The sequence below is a fragment of the Anas platyrhynchos genome, chromosome 5 (genome assembly GCF_047663525.1).
Source record: "Anas platyrhynchos isolate ZD024472 breed Pekin duck chromosome 5, IASCAAS_PekinDuck_T2T, whole genome shotgun sequence".
Lineage (NCBI taxonomy): Eukaryota > Metazoa > Chordata > Aves > Anseriformes > Anatidae > Anas > Anas platyrhynchos.
In genome coordinates, this window is record NC_092591.1 from 16,441,776 (window position 1) to 16,467,392 (window position 25,617).

Here is a 25,617-nt window from a genome sequence, read left to right on the forward strand (position 1 = left end):
TTTCTCTGAATGTCTTCTGTCGCACGGACTTTGTTATAGCATTCTCAGTCTGTCAAAAAGAAAATGAGTACCCAGATTCCCGAAGCCTGGAAAAAGGTCATTAACTACATCAGACAAAAAGGAAATAGCATGTCTACGAAATCAGAGATGTTTTATACAAACCATGATGGGTCATGCTGAGAGCTGTCTAGCTTGTTGAGCTTAGCAATGTTTCTCTGCTTGAAAATTAGCCAAGAATTTAGCTCTTTCCATAACTTCTAATCCACCTACACAGCAGAGCTCAGATTCTACAACCGGCGTGGTATAAATCCGGTATTTTCCTGACTGGATGGTCCTTAATGCTCGTTTGTTTCCACATAATTAAAAATTGAGTTTGGCCTGTGATATTACTTATCATGTTAGTTAACTTGTGAATTCCTTTGTGCAGGACATGTCCTAAGCCAAGCACGGGATTTCAACACACTTCCGCTGCTGCCCGCCAAAGTGTAGGTGGGAGGACAGTCAGCAGGTGTAAATGAAGTTTTCTCAGAGACAAACATTTCCTGAAGACAGAGGATGTTTCTTTTCCTGTAGAAAAGGTGAAATCTTGGAATTGACACTGAACAGAAGGGGAACTTTGCTGATCAGATAGTCTGAGCTGTGGTGTGGTGGCGTTCCTAATTGGACCTGCCTGTGTGGCTCAGGGCATCCTGCAGGCCCATCTATACATCACGGGCATGATCCCGGCAATGGCTGGTGTGGCAGGGGAAAACTTGGCTGTTTTGTTACAAACTTCTAGGGCTCCCAGCCCTCTTTGTAAGAATTAGCTAATGGATGGATATGGGACAGGCTGACCTTCCAGGAGGCTGTGTTCCTGTGCTTCTCAGTATAGGCGCAGTGCTTCTAGGAATTACAGATAGGTAGCCAGGAGTTCAAAAGCTTCCTCACACAGCTCCCCACGCTCACTCAGCACCCTTTAATGTCTCAGCGCTCAAGCCTGTGGCTGCATTGTAGCTCAGTTTTCTTTGGCTCCTTCCTGATAATTGAGGCTTCTTCCTCTTGAGGTATTGTTGGTCTTTTTCGTATGTACTTCACTGAGAAGACTCACGTACTTAAGACACTTCTGTACAGCTTTCAAGCTATTAAATAGGAGAGATGTCAAAGAGATCTGACCATCCAGGGAAAGGAGAAATAAAGTGATTGTATAAGCTTGAGTTTCAGCAGAGGGGGCTTGAGGAAAGACCTGATTTTAGAGCTGTCACAGAAAAAAGTTTATGTTCAGAAAGTGTTTGAAAAAGTGGCAGTGTAGGCAGGTAGGGGAAGGGGAGGAATGGCAAGAGGCCCAAGCCATCAGTTAGCACAGCTGGTGGCTGTGGGGAAGAGGGAAGGAGCTGAAGGTCCCCTGAGGGGACACACCAGCAATGTGCGAGAAGGCCTGGGGACGGTCCTTCAACTAAAGGGCCCCCAGGATGAGAGGGCCAAGACAGTGAATGCTTTCCCACCAGCATTCCTATCAGCAAGGGAAAATAGAAGGATGATAACGAAGACGCAGGCGTTTTATGTAGAAGGCACAACAATGTTTTGTAAAGTATTTTAATCTTTAGGAAAAGCACTTCCTGTGCACCTTCAATTCTGACTAATTGGGTTTTAGACATCACAGAGATAGCTCCTATATCAAACCTTAAATGGATAAGCCAATACAAAAAAAAAAAAAAGTATGCCTCAGTACGTCTGGTCCTTTTACCAGCAGATGGGAACTACTTGCTGAAGCCGGTACAATTCCTCCAGCTTAATGCCATACAAAGATACATAGGAAAAAGATTGTTCCCACTGCTTCGGTCCATACCAACCAGCTAGTCAAGAACAGGACGTGTAAGCCAGGGTTAATGTTATAAGCAAAAGATTCAATAAGCAGCAGAAAGCCTGTGCTGAGGAGCCCAAGGTGAAACCACGGAGACATGCTTACAGTCAGATGGAACAGGGTAATATTTTCATTCTCTCTTAAATTAGTAAGATTATTTGGGAGTTTATCATTGCTAACATGGAGAATGTGATTCAGGAGACTATTTGTCTTGGCTAGCATTGCTAGATATAAACTGAGCAAATCAGCTACAAGCTCTGTGTCATTCCTGGGCTTTACTTAGGGTGATTTTGCATACAGACGTCTCCTCTCTTGTTATCACGCTTCTTTGACAGGACCTGGTGGCAGGTTCATGAATTCTGGCTTCGTGTAGTAACTCAGGCCAGACAAAGGTATGTATTTCTTTGTGTATTCAGAATCTACAGGTCAGCATTGTGTAGTGCAAGACAGAAATACACACTTCAGGATAACAAGGAAGATTCTTTTTGGCTGACTACAGCAACTGTTCACATGATGGTAATTGTTGAGCAGCTAAGGGCAGGTCATTGTACCTGACGTTATCTAGCTAAAATTTGCTTGTGTGCTTACTACTAGGTGTCTGCATTCCTCTGCAATCACTGAGCAGAGATATGTGAGTGATTAATCTTAAACTATTGAGCGTAAAAGGTAAAGAATGGTCCAAAGGTGGGTGCCCATTTCCTCTGGCTACATTGGTACACAGCCAGCTAGTATGGACAAGGTGTTGGACTCAATGATCCTTGTGGGTTCCTTCCAGCACAGGATATTCTATGATTTATGAGGTGGGTGAGACTCATGTCCCCTTCCACCATGGCCATCTGTCAGCAGGAGGCTGTGGTCACTGCATGCCTGGCTCCTGCTGCTGCTACCGGTGCTGGCAAGGTGGTGCAGGACTCTGTCCCAGCTGAGTTATCCTTCCTTCCCATACATTTTTGTTGCCAGTCCTCCTGCACGAGTTGTTGGAGGAGATCAAGTGCTAGGCCTGCTGCTTTGAAGCACCAAGGTTTTCAGGGCTAGACTCTTCCAGAGGGCCATGCGTTGGATTGGGACACAGCAATAGACTCCAGCGTAAAAGGTGGGATTTTTTGTGCTATGGCCACAGAGTATTACAGAATCATAGTGCTTTGGGTTGGAAGGGACCTTCAAAAATCATCTAGTCTGACCCCACTGTCATGGGTAGGGAGATCTTCCACTAGATCAGGTCACCCAAAGTGCCATATCAATGGAGATAGTCTGAAAGAGTACATGGATGCAGAGAGTGCAAACCCAGGGGATTATTGGCTGGTGAAAGAGATCAGGTTCTAGAGGAATCCCTTTGTACAGTTACTCGCACAGTTTGGGGAAAGCTTTCACATGGGGTTTGGCTGCATGCTAACACATGGAGAGGGGTGAAATTTCTGGCACTTTTGTGTGTCCCTCCATGTGAGTTGTTTGGGAGGATTGGTTTGGCTTTATTTTACAATCAAAACGTCTTCCATCTCAGTGTGCTTTAATTCCTGCTGTTTGGGACACAAGAGACGTGTTTCTCAGAGGGAATCTTCGAACCAACCCCACCACTGCTGCAGGGCCCCTGGGCAGCTTTGCCTCCCCATTGTGGGTACAGCAGGGTGACCGGGCAGGCACTCCTATTGTAACAGATGGGTATTTACGGAGTCCTTAAATAAGCTTAAATCTAAACCTGTCTAGAGGTCCTGAACCTTGTTGCTTTCTAGGGAGATGGCTGTATTCAGCTCCCTAGGGCTGGAAGGCAAATATATGCAAACAGCTAGCACAGCAAACACAGGAGAGGTGGTGCTAAATTTGAGCGCTAACTGTGAAGACTGGGTCTCCAGTTACTTCTGCCAGCGCTTGCACTTCCTGCAGGAGGAGGCCACAGAAGGGTTTCTGTATGTGACACGGTCAGAAAGCCATCTGCCGACTGCTTTCCTCAAGGAGCAGGAGGCTCCTCGATGCACCCAGCCTCAGACCTGTGGCTCAGGCACTGATGGCACCAACACTGGTGCCCAAGCCCCAGCCTCATGGTGCGAGGGAGAGTGTCCGGCAGTAGGTGTTTCCCAAGGAGCACCATGTGGCTGTGCTATCCCTGTGAAATAGAAACCACTTTCTTCTGGATATTGATAGAGGGCTGCCCTCTTAGCAGATGACACAAGCAGAAATACAGAGCTCGGACACATGCAGCGTGAAATTTGCAAGCCACTGCTTTTCCTTCTTCATGATGGCCAGAGTCCTGGTCATCAGTATTTTCTCCTTGTAGTCTGGCAGCGGAGGGGAAATAGTGTCAGCTCAGTAAAACAACACAGCTTCTGGGGTACCCAGGCAGGTCTGCTGGTCCTTACCCCCTGACACCTTTGCATATATGTAGCACAGTGTTTTGATCGTCTAGGATCCTGTGTGGGAGTGCTGCAATGTCTACCCAGACTGTTTTGCAGTAATTTGGGAAAAAAAAAAAGTGCGGGCCATCTGAAGACTCTTTAAAGGAAGAAATTAACCCAATGTAAACAGTGTGGTGTGTGTGCATTCCTCTGCTAGTTATACTAACGTAATTAAAACAGAAAAGCATACACCAACAAAGCTTTCCCACGTAGCTAGGCCTTTGCTTCTTTCTTTCCGGTGTTAAATAGAAATGCCCAGAGCTTGTTTGTCTAAAGTTATTTTTCTCGGTGGTTTCAAAGTGGGTCCTATCCACTTTGCTTTGGAAAATCAAGTTGCAGCAGAGCCCACAGAGGCAGCAGCCTTCTGATGTGTGCTCCAGTTGTGTCCGCTACTGGCATGTGCTGAACAGAACCCTCTGAGACCAGAACCAGTGCTCCTGTTGGGAAAACTACATTTTTCCTAAGCATTTCAGAATTGTCTACAGATCTTCTTTAAGATATTAACTTAAAAATACAAAACGTTTCTTAATGAAAAAAACCCACACTGTTCATTTGGTTGTTCCTTCTACACCACAAAGTGCAAGATCTAAGCTATGAGAAGTGTAGGTGGTAAATGTCCCCCATATACTAGAGAGGTTTTGCTAATCTGAGAAAAGACAGAGTAGGGCAGGATGTTGCTTTTTCGTTAGATGTAAACTTAGGGCTCGTGGTCATTTGCATATGTTATTGAGTTGATTCTTAAGTCTCTGCTTGGGTTTATCTACCCTTGTTTAAAGACATGTTTGTTTCAGACTAAACAGCTATTTCCGCTGCTGTTACTGAAATACCATGTTCTTGTGTTTCAGTCGTGATGCAGCGAGACATCTATTGCTAGTGTGTAGTTTTGTTCTGGGAAGCAGCTTTATATAATGAAACGCAAATAAAAACAACAGTCACTAATTCTCTGGAAAGTCCTTTTGACTTCACAGCACCAAGGTGGCCCCGCATTGTGTTAGACTCAAGCTGGACCCTCGAAATATCAGGCTGGAGATGCTCAGCTCGGTTGCTGTCAGCCCTGCTCAGTGGCACAGTGACAGCGATACGCCTCTCCTAGGAGTGCTCTCCCAAGATCTTGCTGTGCGTTATAGGTCTGTGTGTAAGCTCTCGCACCTCACGGCATGCTTACACACACGTGAGTTGGTGGGGCAGTGATGGGTAAGTGGTTGTTCACATTTCCCCCGTGGCCAGCAGTGTGCTCTGCACTAGAGGCCGGGAGCCCTGTTCCTTGCCGGCGTGAGCTTGAGCAGAGCTGCTGCAGAAGTGGTGCTCTGCCTGGCTCTGCTCTGCTCTGCTCCACTCCAGAGGCTTAGTCTGGCCGTGGGCTGGTGCTGTCAGAGCCCACTCCTGCACAGCCAGCCCTCAGAAGCCTCTCTGCCTTGGGGAAGCTATATCACAGTCCTTGGGGGCTGCTGCTTTGCCTCCGACCCAGCATGTACATCTTGGAAGTGGTATTTGCTGAAGCATGGGACACACGTCGTGTAGTCTCTCCCAGGATTTAGCCTCCAAAAGCTCATTAAACTGATCTGGTTAAGGGCCATCAGCCCTGTTAGATTAGAGCTATAAAGAGCTTCCGTTGACTCTCTGCTCTTCTGGGTACTCTAATGTCTGCAAATGAACTCTGTCATGGACAAGAAAAAGCTGCCTATGTTGTGTCTGGCATCATCCCCTCACCCCCCTGACATACACTCACCGGTGGTTTTCGGTTTTGGTAGACAATGTACTTTGTGTAAGACACGGAGAGAGGTTCTGCAGCCAGCAGGAAGTAACTCAATTAACTTAGTAGGGTTGCATGTAAATAAAAACAGTGAGGATTTTGGTGTTGGGCCTTCAAGGCTCACCTTAGATTCCTCAGTGTGATTAGCATCCTACTGCATGGAGCAAACTGCTGCCGTGTTGTGATCTGAATCTCTCATGTGCCTCAGTTGGCTATGAGGATCCTCCATCCTACCGTATCTGTTCAAGCACATGACAGCCCTGGTGCTAACACCTTTCCTTCAAGTTCCACCACAGTATGTAACAGCATTTTTGCACCGAATCTGGTGCTCCCTGGCCACGTCTGAGCTGTGTGTGTTCGTACAGGGAAGCACAGGCCACCGTCTGCTGCTCTCACCCCACCTTCTAGGCCAGAGGGAGGCAAACCAGCATCCCACCAGTCCTGACCTGGAGGTGTGTAGCTTGCAGGTGGGAATTTAGCTTGGAAATTGTTTTGTAACAGTCTTAAGTAGTTTCTTGGCTCAGTATTTGGGCAGAGGAAGCATGAAATTAGCTGCACTGGACCATTAGGTGCCTGTTGTGTTTCAGAGGAGGGAGTTGTCGTTCATTTCTCATTCTGTGTGCTGAGGCAGGCCAGGTTGGTGAGAGTGCTAAACTTGGAGACTTTTGTGGGTGCAGAATGGCAATTGTAGCTATCGTTACTACACCCAGGTATATAGGTAAGTATGTGAAACACACCGGGTAGAGGTTTCTGTTTAGAGACCATTGATCTGCCTTTAATTGGGGTTGAGGTATTCTGCATTAACACAGAGCATACTTGCGGAGCAGATTTTGCATTCTCTCTTTTCTGGAAGACTCTTTGGGGCTTCACGGATATTAATACTTGCAAAGCCAGGGCTCTGAGTGGAACATTACTGGGGTAAAAATGCAGATAAAGTCTTCCCTGAGCCTGCCAAGTAATCCCTTTCATTTTTTAACTTGATGAGGAAAATGGCTTTCATTCTTCCTGTAACGCTGGAAACGATCCAGTCTGTAAAATGATTCCCTGAGTTTTGGTACAGCTTCATTGCTCTAAAGAATAAATCTTACAGTTTCAACACAGGCAGTTCTAGCAGTTTTTTCCACCCTTTGTCATGATTTATTGGAGAGTTTTGCCTGAGATAGTTCTTTACACAGAGCCTAAGAAGTGCCAGAAGTTTTATATTCTTCTGCTGGAAAGCTGCTCCATTTCCCCCACCTCTGTTGCCAGGTATGTCAGGGTGCCTCCCAAAGAGCCTCTGCTTGTGGTGCTCCATGAAACCTGTAAAACAGTGGAGGGGGATGAGGTCTGTAGGTAGCCCACTCTCAGGTGATCCTCTGACACTACAGGAAACAGAACACACTTTAATTTGGGGGCACAGTAATTATAAACATAGCCAAAATGCCCCATTTTCAAGCACCTGAAGTCATGTACTTTAAAAATGGGGGGGAGGGAAGGGTGGAAGAGTTGTTTTTATCTGCTTAAATTAAACTGCAAAGCTTCCTGTTCTTTGTGTTTGCAAGGTGGTGGCAACCGCTCTTACTCACTGAAAAATTAGGCAATTTGATGATCAACACACATCTCCCGGTCTCTCTTCTGATCTGTCTCCTGAATGAGATAATCTTTCACCTCTTAATGTGTTGCGTTTCCGTGAGCTCATGTTATCAGCCGTGTCAATGAACGTGTTTCACCACAGGCCTGTTTTAACTTAAGGCATGTCTGTAGTTGCTCTGGTCTGCTTCCAGGTACCCATGAGGCTCAAACACAGTGAGTAATCTGAACGCCTGTTTGCAAAGCCTGCTTCTTTCCTCCTAACTGCCCAAGAAAGGCGAATTCCTTTCATGGGAATCAGACAGGAGCACCCTGTTTCTGAGGAAAGTGGGTGATGAAAATCTGGCTCTAAAAGGTAGGGGAGGGCACTGTGCAGACCATAGGTTTGTGAAATGGTTATTGCTGAAGAAGAGTTCAGCAAGGGAAGCTGGGGCAGAAACCTCCATTAGATTTTTTTGGCTTTCTTTATTTCTTCTTCAACTTCTATCATTGCTCCCCAACATAAGCTGAATACATTGTGTTCAGCACTCCTAAACTGCAAGTAAATGGCAGGTTCCTGGGATTTTTTTGGATAGTTTCTTATTTATACTCAGTTATGAGATTTCCTCACTGACTGACCAGATGCTCCAAAATCACCAGTTTATTAGACATCAAGACTCTTGCTTCTGCAGATGTACCATTTAGCATAGACATGCAGTACACAATTCCTCGTATTTAAAGGTATGGCAAGATTAACATCATGCCCACAAAGCTAAGTCTGCTCTGCCCTCTTGTGTCTTTGTAATACGCTGCTAAATGCACCCCAAATACGGCTGCTTTGTCATAAGAATTGGAATTTTCCCCCTACAGACTTAAAAATCAGATGCAAACCCGTGGATATTCAGATCTGGTTTGATTCTCCAGTGATATGTAAGAATCAACATACATTTGAGCTAGATCTGTTCTGCTGGTATTCCACAGACACTGAAATTTCTGAAGGGAAAACAACTTGAGAATATATTTAATACAGTTCAGAAATACAATAATAAGCCTAATATAACATTATAAAGCTGTGGATTTAATGAAGCTTTGATTGAAAATGAAGTACCAGAGAAAGTGGCAGGGAAAGGATTCTTGCAAATGATAAAGACTAGGCTGCTGTCTCTCCAAGTGGTGGGTTGGCTTAGCTTGGCTAACTCCTTGACATACCATCATGACCATAGCAGAAGTAACAAGTCCAAAGCTATGAAAAGTTTACAGAGATTAAAGTGATTCTGAAGGGGAAAAAATAATGTAGTGATTTAAATTAAGATACCTCCAAAATAAAGTTCAGCTGCATGCTAAAAAAAGAACCTGCCAGCTTGTCTGTGTGTTTGGTTGATGGTTTTTGTTGTTGTTGAAAATGAATTTAGGAGGGGAGGCAGGGTGAGCTGGAAGTTCAGATTTCCTCCCCTTATTGTATTAGGAGAAAAAGATGTTGTACCGGCCATGCATCCTCTCTATCCCCACAGGAGCAGAGTGCAGTAGTGCAAACTGGTGGCAGCTACAGTGAAGCACAGTTTACTGAAAATCTCCATTTATTTTTAAAGAGGCTTTAGCGTCTTCAAATCACCGAGCCAACTATTCTATTAAAGAGTGGCTTTTCCCACTAAAGTAGGAAGTTTAGAGTGTGATAAGGTCTGCTATAAATCTTTCAGTTAGCTTAAGGCTTAACATTTGCTCTGTGAGTGTTTGATAGTGACTGACCTGAGGCAGTCCTGATTTTGACAGGGTTGGTTTTCTACTTATCTTAATGGGTGTTTACAGCAGAGACCAGCACTATTCAGGAGGAGCTTTGTCACTTCTCTGCGTGGAGCATTGTGTGAAGAGCCCGTGCATCCTGTTTCTTCAGAAATAATCCTGGTAACCTTTCCAGCCACAGAGAGCAGCTCAGGCAGAGCTGTGCTCTATTGTGCTTCCACAGAATTAGGGGATCACACCTCCAGGTGCTTTGGGACAAGTCTGTTGCATTCCCAGGGGATTCCAGACCTCCTCTTGTGCTCTTTTAACAAACTGCTTTCTCCCTCCACCTGTTTCAGAAATTCACTGCAGGAACTCCTTTCACCCGTCTCTTTTCCTCATTGATGTACCCCTCATTTGGTGCTCCTCGTGTCTTCTGGGGCTAAACAAAGATTCTGCTGCTAAAGAGGCAGTACAGAGCCTGGCCAGAAGACAAACTAATCCTGAGTAAACACCTTTTGTTTTTCCAGTAACTTTTCTCAGGATTTTGGTTGCTAATATTCAGACTGAAGCTTCAAACAGTTAGTTTGTTTAGGTGGTGTGTACCTCACTAGCATCAGAAAGTCTTTTCCCTGAAAGTCTCCTTAATCTAGCTTCACAGAGCACCCCCTCACCAAGGATAGGTGAAGCCTTCTCCCTACTTTGCAGATGGGAACTCTGAGATGGGACATGCTTGGTGGTCATGGTCTCATGGCAAGGAGCTGATGGTGCTGAGCATAAATATCTGTTCCTCGGTGTGTTTGCTCTGCTCCCTGATCCCTAGGTTAGATAGTGAAGGATGGTGAATTACTGTGTAGGAACACATGTTGAGACTATAAATCTGAAGTTTAATAGGCAATGGCGTCCTTGTGGTTTTGTTCCTAGCCACAAGTTCTGAGCTATCCTCACAGAAAATCTGTGACCATGAACTGTGTTTTTTTTAAATCCGTTTCTGAAGAAGTGCAGTTTTTTGATTTATGAATGCAGAGCATTGGAGCTGCAATTTATTATTTGTTGGTTTATCTCTCCAAAGTTGTTAAGAGCACAGAAATCTGAATAGGAAAATATGTTTCTGTTCATTTGTTCTTATGGTTTATTTTTTTCCACAGTGATCCACAGCTGTCCTCTGCAGTTCCCAACTTTTTATAGTGCAAGGACTAACTACCCCTACTGAAAACCATCCAGAGACTTTTACAGCACTGTCCCGGTGGTTTCTGTTTATTATCACTTAAAATTTGCTTAAACTGGGAACAGACGTCTATTGCTGTTAGTTTTCCTTTATCTGTTTTGCCTACCTGCTGCATGGGAGTGTGTTCAGTGCTGCGTTTCTTGTTCCTTCCTCCTTTGGGGGTTTGGGTACTTTGTAATCGTTTTGGAGTCTGTCTGCTGGCCACCAGCATAGGGCCTGGGTAGGGGACCACTGCTCAACATCTCTTCTTTGGGCAAGTCTCAAGCATTAAGATGTCCCCCAATTTGTACTGCCAGAAAACCTATTTTTCCGCAACCAGTTCTCAGTCTGCATCTTCCACATCTTCACATCCCATTGCTCCTGTTGCTATCATTAAGCCTCATCCATAATAACCCCCTCCATGGCACCAACACCTAGCTATGAATACTCTTTCACCTGTCTCTTGTTGTTTAGCAGTGCTAATCATGCCGTACACAGCCTTCATCAGTCGGGTGATCCTCCTTCACCCTCGGGTTGCTCGGTTGGAGCGGAGCGCTGCGCTGACAAAGCTCAGGCCAGAGCAGGCCCGGCTGGGAAGAACAGAACAGAAATGATGGTTAAAAAAATCAGCATAGAGAAGAAATGGGGATGGGGGTGAGAGGAAATGCAGAAAGTAAAAAAGAAAGGAGAGAGGAAGCACCCTGTGAGATCAGATACTCTTGAAGAAAAGGAAGAATGTAAAGAAAATACAGAAAGCAGACGCTGCAAAGTATGTGCCAAGACATGCAGTAAAGATAGGGACAAAGATGGCTGTGGGGACACAGTGACAACATTTTGACCTTACATTTAATGATGATGTTTCTAACAAGAAGAATGCTACAGATATGTTTGGTAGTTGTCTGAAGCGGGAGCTGAACCCTCTCTGGTCCGAGTAGCCTTTCCTCATTGCCAGCCCTGCATTTGACATGGCCCACCTGCAGCTCTGTTTCCAGGGGCAGGTCTCTGACAGACTACCAGGCACTTGGAAAAATAAAGAAATACCACTCTGTAAATGTGCCCTATAAAAATATACAGGCTCTTTCATCACAGCGCTCCTCTGACATACGAGGAGATTTTTCTTTCTGATGTCTGCGGTTCCTGAGGCCGCGCACAGGCGGGGTCAGTGACGATGGAATTAGGCCTGTCCTGGACCCCAGGGTGGACAGAGGAGGTGTGCTGAGACTGCAGTCACTGTTAGTGGGATCCTGGTGATCAGAGAGCTTCAGAGTGTGTTTGCCACCTGGAGAAGGAAGAAGGGATCACTACTGACAGCTGGAGGGCTTTTTTTAAACTGACTGCTACCTTCAGAATTGCGGTGTGTGCAATTAAACTCAGAGCAGCACTTCCTAGCTGGAGGCTGTACTGAAACCTTGGGTTGAGTGAGGGTTTGTTTGTCCTCGGGTCTGGCCATGAATTAACAGTCTGGTTTAGAGGCTTTAGTGGGCTAGAATTGCCTTCTTGGTGGAGAAAATGCCATTGCTGTGCAAAGTCAGCAGGAGCACTTTGAGATGCTAAGAGTCTTCTCCACTCATTTTTGTTGATCCAGGTGGTCTTTTCTAAGTACAAAGTCAAAGAGATTACTGTTTGCTCCTTCCTTCATCTCTCCATGCAAGTGTCCTGTAATTGGCAGGAGCGCTGAAACCTCCCTGTCTCCGATTGCTGTTTGCTTGGGAAGTGAGATGGAACCGTACATCCCTCTGCATTTCCACTCTGAAGGCAAAGTTATTTGTGAACCCTAAGCATATGGGTAGGAGAGCTGCCAAGGCAAAGTTGTTCCCAAGTATCTGTAAACTAAATCTGATTCCTTAAATTCATCCAGCTAAGGAACTTTAGCTCTGGCAAAGGCTTGTAAATATTACAGTACCTGTCACTTTTGGATGCTGCTTTCTGTTTTCATACCAGTGAAGTGAAAACTTTGAAGTCTGGGATGTTTTGTTTAGCTTTTTAGAGGTTGACCTCAAAGTATCAATCTTTCTGCTCCGTTTAGGATGTATGAAAACAGACTTCTCTTTTCACAGAAGACTTCTTGCGGCAACAGCATTGCTAGTGTCCTGAGTTCTTGTATGTTCTCAGAACATTGAAGCAGGCACTGAGCTATGTATACCAAAATACAGAGGTTTTCCTCTCTGTTGTTTTCAGCGTTGCAATTTCCCCTTCTGTATGCGAGAAAATGCATAAGCATATTCTTAAAATGAAGTGACTAACATAAATTTAAACAGTGCTTATAAAGTGGTTTCCGGATGTGCAGCACTCTGAGAGTATATAGTTAGTTTTGCTGGGGTTTCAGTTTACATGTGCTTTTCGCTTTCTGTACACAGCGTGGCTTCCACCTGTTTGGATTCTCTGTGCTCACTGGGGTAGATATGGATGGTACTAAGTCCTGTTTTGCTTATTTTCAAGACAAGTTGCTGGTCGATACAAACCCATGACTTGAGTTTGCTAGGCGTAGTTGTTCCCATCATTTTTGCTTGTCTCTGGTTGCTTCTTGGAGCAAGGTGTCACACTGCGTCCCTTGAAATAAGCCTTACAAGTGAGTTTTGGCAGACCCTGTCTGAATTGTGGCACTATGCTGTGTAGTTAACTTCAGTTATAACTAATTTGTGACTCCAAAGTCAACCTGGCCATAGCTAAAACCCTGTGGACACAATATTTTTAAGACTGTGCTCGCTGACAAGTTAACTTCAATGGTTGCTCCTGCTCGGGCAATGTCCTTGATTTAAATTTGTCAGTGTGTGCAAAGCTTTTGTCTTTGGGCTCGCTAACCTGTCCCAGAGCTGTGGCTGAAGCCAGAGTTCTCTTTGCACTGGAAATCACAATCCAACCCTCTTGAGAGGTGGAGATTTATGGCTGAGCACTTTGAGTCCTACAGTGCTTTCCACACATTCCTGCTGCATGTGTAGAGGAATCAAAGTTCTCCCACAGCAAACAGGACGTGAGTCCTAGAGCATTTCAACCTACTGAATCACTAATAGGGCTGAGTTTTGAATGCAGCCATCCCACAACCTCATTTGAACAAGAAACACATCAGCAGAAACACCCTGGACCAGAACTGCTCTATTCAATTTGACCATGGTTCCTTTGTTGTTGCTTTTTTTTTTTTTTCTCCTTTATCAAAGACCAATGAACAGTTTTGCCTGTTTCAGTGGAAAGAGGTGCTCTGACTCTGGCTTTATCAGGCCAGATGGGTACTGCTTTCATGACAGGGATGTCTCAATGGACAGTGGGTTGTAAAGCATGTCTCACACCTTTGCTGAAAGAAACCCACTCAGGAATCTGGCACCTGAGTGGGCCTACAGTAAGGATTGCTGTGGGAGGCTGCCTGCTCCAGCCATACTTGCTGACCATACAGGTTTTTGTAAGATGCCTTTGGAAATGCAACTTGTAGGTATAATATTAAGAACTAAGATCCCAGTTGCTTCTTACTTTCTTGGTTACGTCTTGTGCAGCTACATATTCCTAAGTGGGTGATGCCTGCCTACCTGAGAAGATGTGGACTTTGTATTTCCATTTTAGTGTGTCTGAAAATTGACATTTCATCTTCTGAAATGTTTTCAGAATTGAGAATTCATAACTGACTGATAATCTTTCTGATGCTTTAATATTGACTGTAAAAGTATAGCCAAGACTCTCAAGAAGCAGTTCGTCTGGAGATAGCTTGTAATGATGTGACTGAGAAGGTAAACCCCTGATCTTCATGTGGACTCTTTTTGTCTTGCAGATGAGAGGATCTGTTCACCACCCTTCATGGAGCTGACAAGTGCCTGTGGAGAAGATACCATGCAGCTTATAGAGAAGAATGGACTGGCATTCCCTTTCAGTATGTAAATGGGTTTTTCATTGGTGCTTCTGGTAGGCTCTTAATATTGCACATGCTCCCTCAGGAACATTGTGGCCAACATTGTAGAAGTGTGTGGTTCACTGCCAAAGTGTACAGGTTAAAACCTTCCTGAAGCAAATGGCTGTGAAGCAGTCTGCTTGGAATGTGGAACAAAATCCCTCCCTATAAGCTTTTACTTAGCTTTTTATTGATGTTCGCTACTTTAAACACCTCTCTACAGTAAACATGTGTTCCTGGGATTTGCTAATAGTTCTAACAAAGTTAGCCTCTTGCCCTGAACTTGTGTAAGAAGTTTCTCCTGCCAGCTGTGCTCATTGTTTTTCTTGTGACAATCATTCCCTTGCTGGCTACCCCTTTTTTCACCACTCCTTCCTTTCCCTGGTCCAGGCTGCAAATACAATATTAGAAGGTAGAAGAAAGAATGTAAAACGTAGTTAACAGGCACCAAAGGCCCACAGTCTCAAACAGCTGCTGTGATCTGTTTGTGCTTTTTAGTAGGTTTTGTTGTAGAACTTGTGCTTAAATTCATTCCTTTATCTGATTCTTTGCAGTATAAAGTGAGCTGAATTGGTTAGTCGGTGTTTGTTCCCTTGGTGTTTGCCTCATTTGTAAGGTTCAGAGGTAAAGTTGTGTGGAAAAAGCATGTTTTGCCCTTGCTGCCATTGCTCTCCAAAAAGAGACAGACAGATCTCTTCAAGCTAGATTGCAAAGCAGTACTTTAGAGCTCCCTGAATGGCTTTGACACCCCCTCCTCACCCTATGTGCACTGTCTTCTCAGTGTTGTATCAAACAGCATAGCCTACGTACTCAGAAGGCCTGGATCAATCCCTCTAAGTCATGATAAAATTATAAAATAACAAGAGTGATGTGGGAGTGCTTTTTCCTGCTTCTTGTTGGTTTTCTTTCTATTTTTTTTTCCCCTAAACTCTCCTGCTTTCCAGAGCATGTGTCTGTGAGACATCATGCACCACTTTCCAAAATTTCCAGTTATGACTTATTTTGGACTCCAGTGCAGGTCATCTGCCTTTCATAGCTGCCTGTCCTCTTGCCTGGCAGTTTTATTCTTCCAGCAATCCCCAAAGAAGTCTTGTCTTATCCACCCCTTTACCACATGCAAGTTTTATCTCCTCTGTTTAACATATAAATACCATCAGCCCTACTCATCCTGCAGCTCCTGGGACCTTCAGCTTTTTCCTGGTTTCATAACAGCAAGACCGTAGATTTTCTTCCCTCTCTTCCCCCCTTACCAGTTTTAGTAAGGAGATGAGAACCAGAATATGCAGAGCAGATACTAAATATGCAGGAGAAAGCAGAACTGCAGGACTCTTTCTACTTCTTTGTCCCCCTTTATAGTTGCCTGTGAAAAACATGTTGTATCTTAGTTGGGTTCAGACCGTTTGTTTTCCTATCCTTCCCCAGGAACAGGGAAGCAGGAAAAGCAGTTGGTTTCCACTGTCTCCCAGCTCCCTTGTTTCCAAGACAGTGGGTTTTTGTGCTACATGTAAATAGCTCTAGCCTCAGGCAGAACCCCAGACTTGTGAGGAAGCCCTCTGAGTGGGCAAGGTGGCAGTACCAGCAGTGGTACTAACTCCTGAGCTGATGCTTTGCAAATCTGTCCAGTCCCACAAATGACCTCTGTTTGCACGTCGGTTGCAAGAGGAGTTGAGAGAGGAGGGCTTGGAGCAAGCCAAGCTTTGCAGTGGCTGAGGATGCTGTTGAGGCAGAGGCTGTCAGTGTTATCTGGTACAGTCAGTGCCTTGGGCTGGTGAACTCAGTGTTTGTAGGAGTGGGAGGGAATGGATTTGTAAAGGTTTTGTGTGTCCTGTCTCAGTGGTGCGTTTTTTTTTTCTTTTATCTTTATCCAGTTTGTAAAACCAGAGTGGCCCATGGAACCAACTCTCATGAGGTGAGTTAAAAAAAACATTGCAGTGTTTTCCCCCTGCTTCCCCTTCCCTCAGGGTGATTTGTCTGGTGCTCTCTGATCCTGTAGCAGGCAGAATGAAGGCTATGCCCAAACCATTCTCCTTCCCCCGCCCCTCCCTTGGATTTAATAACACCATTATTTTTTTTCAAATTTATCTGAAATGTAGCTAAATCTGACTTTAACCTCTTGACATAAAAGTTCTTTCTAGCAGTTTCAAGTTTCCATGGTCTAGTTTTTTTTCCTTCTAGCAGCTTTTAGTCTCCAATCAAGCTGTCTGCAAGGCATCTCCTTCATCAGCCTTGCTTTTGGTGGGAGGTTACACTAAGGGGTGCACGTTTTCACCCTGCGATGTTTCCCTCCAACGTGTATGTGGTACTGATAAGAAATGGTTTTGTGCTGCAGATGAAGCACAGGTGTGAGTGAAGGCAGGCTGGTTCCTCTCCTTGTGGGGAAGGGAACAGCAAATAGTGGCTGTTTCCAGGCACGTTCAGTCGTAATAACGTGGCTGGAGCTGTGGGAAGGACAGAGCTGCTAGAATTATCTGCTTTCCCTTATTCCCGTAAGGCAACTGCAGTTAAAATCATTCTGTATTCCTGGAAGGAGTGCGTTCTCCGTGAGCTTAGCTTCCCCTAAATTTAGCCGAGCCGAGTCCTGATTTAATTCTTTTCCATTTGTGCTTCCTGCCTTCCTGCGTACCACAGCTCGGTGTTGAGAATCCTGCCCTCCCTGCTGGCTCTAAGAATGCCTGGCTTCCTTTGTTAGCAGCGTGGTGATCGTTCCAGGTTTCCCAGCTGCTCCTGAAATGTGCAGTATGCTGCTGCAGCATCTCTGAAAACTGAAGGCCCTGAAGTGAAATGTCAGTCTAGATTAACAGAATGCCTACAGCTGAAATTTTGAATGACCAGCACTTACTTTTAAAAATGCAGCTAGATTTTTCATTCAGGCCTTAACCGTGGATCATTTTACAAGCATGACAGACAGCCCTGTTAGTTTGCTGGAGCAGCTGCTATAAATTTTTGCTGAGAGCACTTGGGAGTGGATCGTTAATGAATTTAAAACCCTGGGTTCTCTGCTGATTTTTCTGTGTAGCTTTCTGTGATGTTTTTCTGTCTCTGCGTCTGCACCCTGAAATGTGTGAAGCTTTCAGGGACTTCCATTTTCCTGGTGAATATTTACTTGCTGTTCCTTTATACAGTGCAGACATACTGCAGCCTTCTGTCAGAATTCCATTTTCTGAGCAAAAATTAGGCTGAAATATAGTTGCAGGCTGCACTTTATCACAGGAACGTATAACTAGAGTTTATGAGAGTCCCCTGAAAAAAAGCCTGAAGTCTTGCATGGTACTTTACATATTTAGTAGTAGTAGTCATCACTTTTGGAGTTGCTGTGTTCTCAGGTGTGATCCATAAATGTATTTATGATCAGAGAGGATCTGTTGTATAAATACTGTCTTATGGACAGTAATGACAAGGGGAGCATAGAATAAATAGTCTGCTTAAATAGAGTCTGTCTAAAAGATGGACCATGGGTCTGGGAGCAAGAAATTGTTGCCTGTTTTAATAATGGCTTCTCCCTTTACTTCTAGTAAATTGCTTAATTTTCTGTAGAGAGATTCCCACTGCAAAGCTGACACTGACGCTAGAACCCAGCCTGGCCAGAGACTTGCTTTTCTTCCTAAGATGCCTGTTCAGAAAGATCCAGTACTGGCTACCAGGCACAGCTGGAGGGGTAGGCTTCGGTTTGGGCTTGGTGCCAGCTTTGGCTAGCAGATGTCAGGTCTCGCTGTGAAGGCACAAGCTAGCTAAGCCAAGGTTCTGGTAACTGGGCTGCTGGTGGTGTCCCGCAGTTCCACGTGGCCTCTGCGCTCCAAGTCGCATCAGCCAGCACAGCACTTGAGCCCTGCTTTGCCAACACCATTTCTGTTAGAATTGAACCAAAATGGTTCCTAAAGGTTCTCCTGCCCGTTTGCTGGTAGGTCAGAATAGAACTGCCCTTTGGTAAACCTGCTGTGAAAAATCACTGGGACCCATAACCTGAAGAAGCGTGTCCAGAATGGCTCTTCTTCTAAATGTGGAGCAGGGAGGAATGAAAAAGCAGAGAATCACTCTGTTTTTTCAGACTGAATTCCTTAAGGACATTGTCAGTAATATTTCTTGGTGCCAAATGTTTTGTTTTGCGTTCAAAAGAACTCTGCATCTATAATGAGGAATGCCATTTGGAAATTATGATATAAAGTGTTGTTCCCATGTTACTGCCAGAGACAGCAGGTCTGTGCTAGATGACAAAGAGCAAGGGCACCCTGCAAGCAGATTCTTGGAGCTGTATTCATGCATGCTAAAAGTCATGAGACATCACAGTGAACAAGCACAACACTGCACCATAGGGATTGGATGGGTTGTGTGCTAGCCCATCGGGCTGTCAGCACAGAGCTCTGCAGAAGAAAGGTTTCACATGGTTTTCCACTGGGTTGGTTCTGTACTGAGCAGATAAATATCTGGGGTTTCCACACCCACAAAAAAAGGGTGATAAGTACCTGCTTGTCTTTCAAAGCAGTGGCTTGCAGGAATTAATTAACTAATATTTGCAGAGAGTACTTGAAGGTTAGGACCAATATAGTTCATACCAGTGTGACATTGTAGATATTATAAAATGAGCAGTCTGTGCACAAGGAGGAAAAGCACAGCGGTTCTTGCTACCAGTGAGAAACAAATGAGTTACGGTGTTATGGCTGTGAATCATCTTGTGGGACAATTCTGCTGGCTAGAGTGGGTTTCTTGCACAGGTTGTTACCACTCACACATTCAGTCTGTGTGTCAACCAGGTAGCACAAGGTATAACAGAGACAGAGTGAGAATATCAGCTGCACGTACTCATTGAATGCACACGCTGACTTGAACTCAGAAAATGCTAATCTACTGAGTCATTGTGCATGCTTGCAGACAATTATGTGATCATAAGTGGTCTGCCAGATAAGGAGGAAAACAGAATAATAAATAGTCAGGTAGAGATAAAAATGTGCTTAGACTTTTAACTATAAATGTGTAGTCACTACATCACTTACCATGGCTATATTTTTGAACAACAAACCTGTTATATTTACTATTTTTATTACAGGAGCAAAGGTGTTAGCAAGAACTCAGTCTGACAGTGTGCTGTACAGCAAATGAGCAGCTGATCTTACATGTTACAAAGTATGAGTGAGGGAACACTAAGTGGAAGAGTTTTTTTGTAAAATCCTTCCAGTGACTCTGACTTCACTAAGATGCAGCTGATCTCAGAAGGCACGAAAACTGACAGGAAGCATGTGGAAAGATAACTCACCTGTACCGTGCTGAGGCAGGAAGCTCCAGTTTTATTCTGTATCTTGCCGTGGAGTCACTGTGGGACCCAGAGGAGTTCTCTTAGCCTCTCTGGACTGTCTCACATCCCAAATGAAATACTAGGCTCAAGGAGGCCAGTGAGAAAATACTGACAGATGAAAAACTCATTTTCAGAGCTTAGGAGTATTTCTGGCAAGTGTTGGGCATCCTGCACTTAATGAGGTTGGTGCAGGCACAAAAAATGGAAGGTTAACTGTTGTCTTGACAGCTCCTCAGTGGAGGAAGGTGCTCTAACCAAGCAGCTCTAGCTTTGGGAGGCAGTTTTGCTCAAAAGAAAGGAAGATAAACGTTACGTCAGATTGTCTCACCTTGGATAGTCCTTACTCACACTGACCTGACTGTCAAAACTCCGTTCTGCCTCTGTGGATAACGAGGCCCAGTGTCACTGGAATGATGAAGAGAGGTCCATGTACAGATAACTAGAGCATAGCTATTTTAGGGTTTGGAGGATTGAGAACAAACCTAAGTTTATCCTTGCTGCTGTTGAGGGGCACACAGGTATAAAGTGACTTAATCAGCTTGTGCTGCCGGTCCTTGCATCGGAGCCATGGCTGCGTTTGGACCCCAACAACAAACCTTAAGACAGGGCACCATGTTCATGATAATTTAACGTGCATGTAAGCATGCTGGTGGAAGGATCTATGCAAAGAGCAGTGTAACGTGCTGAAGATATGCTGGCTTGTACTCCTCTGCACCTACCAGCATCACTTCGGTTGTTTGAGGCAGCTGGTGTTCATCATTACGGCCCTATAAATGACTTCCTTTTTGGCATATTTTTTCCAGTCCCTTCATGGTGACTATACATTTGGAATAATGAGGTGAAACCAAGCCAAGAATATCATTGGCACAGCATTTGCTACTAGTAAGAACTGCTAGGTGGTGGAAAAAGTTCTCTGACGATGTGGGTGAAATCCTGTGGCTTAGGACACTGCAAGTGGACTGCACCAATCTACAGGATACAGCTGCAGAGAAGAACTTGTACTGTTAGTACACAGACCTGCTCATTTGCACTTCTGTTGTTCTGGTGATACAAGCTTGTGTCTGATGCAGGCTTTGTTGGCAGTACACATCAAATGTTTTACCATTTCTGTTCTTCTAAAAACCTGCAAGTGCAGTAGCGTCCTGACTAGAAGTGGGTAAATGAAATCTCAGAGAGCTGAGAAAAAAATGTCATTGAAAGTGAAAGCTACAGGGCCAGTTGTGCCTCGAGAGTTACCTGTCAGTGACATGAAATGTAATGAAATAGTACGAGCTGCTGAGAAGGGATTCACCCTTGGTCAATATATATCCAGCGGTAGATGTTCCCCCTCACTGCTTGGTGGAATATGTGAATTTATTCAAAGGCTTGTGCACAACTGTGTGTGTGTGTGTTTTCAGATGGCGATCATCTTCAACCAGGAGGGCCTGAAGGCTGTCCGCCCCCCTTGTGTCATTCAGAGCTTCATCAATCACAACGCTGTGCTGTATAAAGTGTTTGTGGTCGGGGAATCCTACACAGTGGTGAAGAGACCATCTTTGAAAAACTTCTCTGCTGGAATCTCAGGTACGTCAGGCCAATCTGAAATGAAATGTTGGTTCTTACAGCCTTGGCAATGAACATCTCCAAAAAAAACCTTTGAAAAGGCTGCTGAAATAAATGCATCTGGTTGTTATATACCATATTACCTCTTCTGTAGTATTTCACTAGGAAGGGAGATAACTCACAGGCTCTGGAATTTATATGAATGACATTCATATAGTAAATATTTATGTAACAGTAACCTGAGTCTTACCTGTTAGAAACAGTGTTTTGTGTCATGTGGAAGGGGGGAGACAGAGAAATTCTCTAATTTCACAGTACGTTCATATGTCATTTGTTCCGGAGTTTGTTTATAAATGTGCTTTGGAGAGAATTTCCTGGATTCTATCGCTTCAGAACTTCCTCTCCCTATTTTTACCTTGATTATTTATGTGTGTTTAAATTAAAGATCACTTGTGCTTTCCCCTAACTGAGCCTCTCTGTACATGTGAGGCCCAGTGCTGTAAACCCTAATGGGAAGCTTCCTCTGGTGTGTGGATACCAGCTGCGTTGGAGGGCAGGAGGAAGGGACTTGTCAGTAAAGACAGTGACCCTCCTATATACATGTATCTCTTCACAGCAGTCCCTGAGCATACGCAGGCTGTGAAGGTGCTTGGTGCCCCTTGGAGCTCCCAGGGGATGGAGTCCTGTACAAATCCAGCAGGTGGTGGAGGGAGGGGAAGGTAGCAAACAAACAGGAAAGGAAGGAAATGAACAAGTGCCAGTGTCTTGTCACTTTTCTTTGTGTTTCTGCTGATCTTAATGTGTCAGCGTGTGCTCACTATTGTGTTCCACACACGAGCACATACTTAGTTTACGTGGGGTTCAGTAGGATCCTGGTAAAAGGCCTTGTCTGTAGCTGTGTGGTGTTTTAGGCATGCTGAGTGTCCTAACCAAGTGAAGTAGGCCTGGAGCTGTGCTCACATCAAGTACCATGACAGTTGGTCTGTACTTCTGCAGGAAGAGAACATGTTAAGGCTTCTTTCTAAAAATGGCTTTGCTAATGTCTCATCAGTTAGTGTCAGACTTTAAAGTTGTCTGGAAGCCCACACAAAAAGAAGTTTTGTGGGCAGATTAGGACAAGTGTCTGGCTTACCCATACCACTGGGAGTCCCAAGGGGGCTGCACTACAGGCACCTGATGAAGCAGGTCCAACAATGAGGCAGATCTGGTGGCTGTGAGGCACTCCCAGGAGCTGACTGTCTGAAAGCATAGGGCCTTTCTAGACAGGAGGAGAGGCAAGAAGAGTACATGGTGGTGGTGTTATAAACCTCCAGGGCAGATGGAGTGGAAAGGAAGGTGTTGGTGCAATTCTCCTCATGGTACCACCATGGTACATTAGTGGCTTTGGTCACCTCAGGGTGTCTCCTGCATTCCTAAGGTGCTTCCAAAAGGAGGTCAGGTCCAGACAATAAAATTTCCTGCCTTCCTCCACAGCAAAAGTGCCCTCACTGTAAACGGGATGCTATCAGTCTGCTGCGTGCTGTGACAGCAGCTTTTCTTTTCTATTGCATGCCTTCCCAAGCCATGTTGAATGTATCAAATTAGTAGAAATTTAACTTCATTATGAATTGACTTTGGTGGAGGAATCAAAACTGGTTTGTGTTAACTCCTTATAGTTCTATTTATCTGTGAGCTGAGGTCTGGAAACCATGTTTGGCCAGGGCCGTGGTTTGCTGCCTGTGCTCACAGCCAAGTTGTATGAGCAGGCCTGCAGGTGGATGGTGCAGGGGACTGCCCAGTATTGATCAAGTCCGGGTTCCCTGGGCTGCAGTGCCATCTACTGTTCCTTGCACTAATTCTTGGGATACTAAAATCCACTATAAAGTTATTTACAACCTTCTTTTAATTCCAGACAGAGAATCGATATTTTTCAACAGCCACAATGTCTCAAAGCCAGAATCATCATCTGTCTTAACAGCAGTAAGTACACTTGATCTCTTTTGTTCTGTCATGGCTGAAAAACTATCTAGTCCTTTCTTATCAAAGCATCAGTAGCTAGCAACTCTCCTTCACAAGTTGTCTGCTTCTGTGTTGCAGGCTGAGGTCTGTTTGGTACAACGAACCAGCATGACTGTGTGTCCCTCTGGTATTCCTTACCGAGCTCTGGTGAGGAAGCACTGATACAGGCCTGTCTGCTGCTCACCAGGCTTAAACTCCCCAAATCTAATCTAGACAAAGGGAAGAGGAAGCTTCTGAATATAAATGTCTGCCCTTTTCCTGTCCAGAGAGCTTCATAAGCATAAATCAGCCTTTTAGGACTCAGTTCTGTGAGGAAAGACAAATGGTGAAAATTCAAGCAGAGAAATTGCATTGGGCACAACCACAGAGGGACAGACAGTAAATGGCTGCAGTGCAAGCTTTGCTGGGCTGCAACCAGAGGACCATTTCTGGGGGTCTTCTGAGTCCCACAGTGCAAGCAGGTGCTATGCCTTAATGCTTGTATTACCAGTCCTTGTAATGAGTTTTGTATGTATGAATCCAAATAAGGCCTAAGGTACTCAACTGCTGTGAAAGTCACTTTGCAGGACTGGGTCCTTTAAATCTCTGAGTTTCCAGATTCTTTTCTGTTTCACAAGCTCTATTTGGGAGTACTTTTGGTAGTAGTAATGATTAAATTTAAGTTGTGTAAATGACTGATGGGCATGTTAAATTTTAAAGCTGTAATTGTGCTAGTCGTAAATCCTTCTGTAGGTTAATCTACTTTTAAACTTAGGGAGAATATACACTCTTGTCATACACATACATATTCCCTACATGCTTCTGTAGGCATACATATACTTTTGCTGCCTAAAGTCTTGTTTAAAACATGAAAAAATGACATCTTCCAGTCATAAGTAACCTGAGTTATTCTTAATAATAGATGTCTGTAGAATAACTTAGAGATGAAAACTCACATGAAAGATTAGCTGAATTAGCTGCTCTCTGAATTAGCTGCTGCCTTGAAGATACCAGCTGGGTTGTTCTGTATGGTTCAAATGAAACTAGTAGAAGGAGTCTGTCTTACCAGTCCTTCAACATAGGCCTTAATCTACGTTGAAATAACAGATTGATATCCAGAGCGTTTGCAGCACAGGGTTAAACTGGTCAGCTGGTTTTATTTTTTAAGATTAAGATGTAGTACTTAAAATAGTGATTCTCCATTGATTCCTACACTGACATGTCGTTCAAGGAACTGCACGGATAAGAAATAACGAGCTAGGTGCTCTAGAGATGGTGAACTTCTGGTACACGTAGGATTCCGAATTACGAAATAAGTTTCTCTTTGTTTCTTTCTGTTTCATGCCACCAGTTCTCTGCAATTAGATTTGGTGGATGTACACCTGAAAAATGAAATTTGGTCTTTCCATTGAGAAGACTGTTTCAGAGTCCCTTAGTAATGTGTCTTTTTCCACTATAGCTGGATAAAATCGAAGGAGTATTTGAGCGGCCAAACGACGACGTCATCCGGGAAATCTCGAAGGCACTGCGACAAGCTCTGGGAGTTTCCCTCTTTGGAATTGATATCATCATTAACAATCAGACCGGGCAGCATGCAGTCATTGATATAAATGCATTCCCAGGTGAGAAAGGCCCTTCCACTCATGCTTTGCCAAAGCCATGCAGTGTGTGCTTACTGTGAAGTTTTGCTGCTGGTGTCTCACATCAGTGCTTTCCAGGTGGGGAAAGGGAGAGCAGCAGGCAAAATTATCCTGAGATCAGACACTGTTTAATCTAGCAAGGGCACAACCCTAACATAGACGTGGAACAGGCTACTGAAATAATAGCTTTTAGGATACACAGTCAACGTTTAGTGACTGGCTGAAACTTGACTTCCATGCTCTTCCCTGGAGTCGCCCAGGAACTGGAGCATGGACTTTGTGCAGGGACCTGACCTTTCTAGCCCTGTCTCTCATTCTGAAGAGAGGAATAATACATTATATTTTAAGAGAGCCTCTGAGATTATTTTTCTCCAGACTTTGAGCCAATAAAAGTGTTGAGGGGGTGAAAGCAGCAAACTGTTCCCTAGAAAATTTATTCCTGTGCAAATTGATTCCCCATGAAAACACTTTTTGTGAACAAAAGCAGTACCAGGAATCTGAGGAAGATGATAAAATTGCAGGTTCACAGAAGCTGCTATAAAGGTTTAAATATCCTTGCATATAGGTGAATCCTGGAGTAAAACAATAGAATACACCTTGTGAAAATGGATAAATTTGTCCTCCTCTTTGTTAGTGCAATATATGTCTTGGAAACAGATAAACAAACTCCTTGACCACTGGAATTGTTAGAAGGAGTTATAAGTGTGTATAATAGGAAACAATAATGCTCTGTCACTTGTGTTGGATTCTTGTCTATCACAAAAAAAGATTATCTCATCTAATGGTGTTTTGCATGAGTTTTTTCTCTTTGAGAATCTTGTATTGTTACCTGAATAGTCT

The 25,617-nt window shown here is 44.3% G+C and overlaps 1 protein-coding gene across 2 annotated transcripts in view; it reads left to right on the forward strand.

Moving 5' to 3' along the window:
• Positions 1-25,617, forward strand: part of ITPK1 (inositol-tetrakisphosphate 1-kinase) — a 139,947-nt gene that overhangs the window by 102,863 nt on the left and 11,467 nt on the right. For both annotated transcript variants that reach the window (XM_027459635.3, XM_027459636.3), the window contains exons 6-10: positions 14,215-14,313; positions 16,200-16,240; positions 21,016-21,181; positions 23,052-23,119; positions 24,597-24,759. In XM_027459635.3, coding sequence (XP_027315436.1) covers positions 14,215-14,313; positions 16,200-16,240; positions 21,016-21,181; positions 23,052-23,119; positions 24,597-24,759 — 537 coding nt within the window. The remainder of the gene's footprint in view (positions 1-14,214; positions 14,314-16,199; positions 16,241-21,015; positions 21,182-23,051; positions 23,120-24,596; positions 24,760-25,617) is intronic.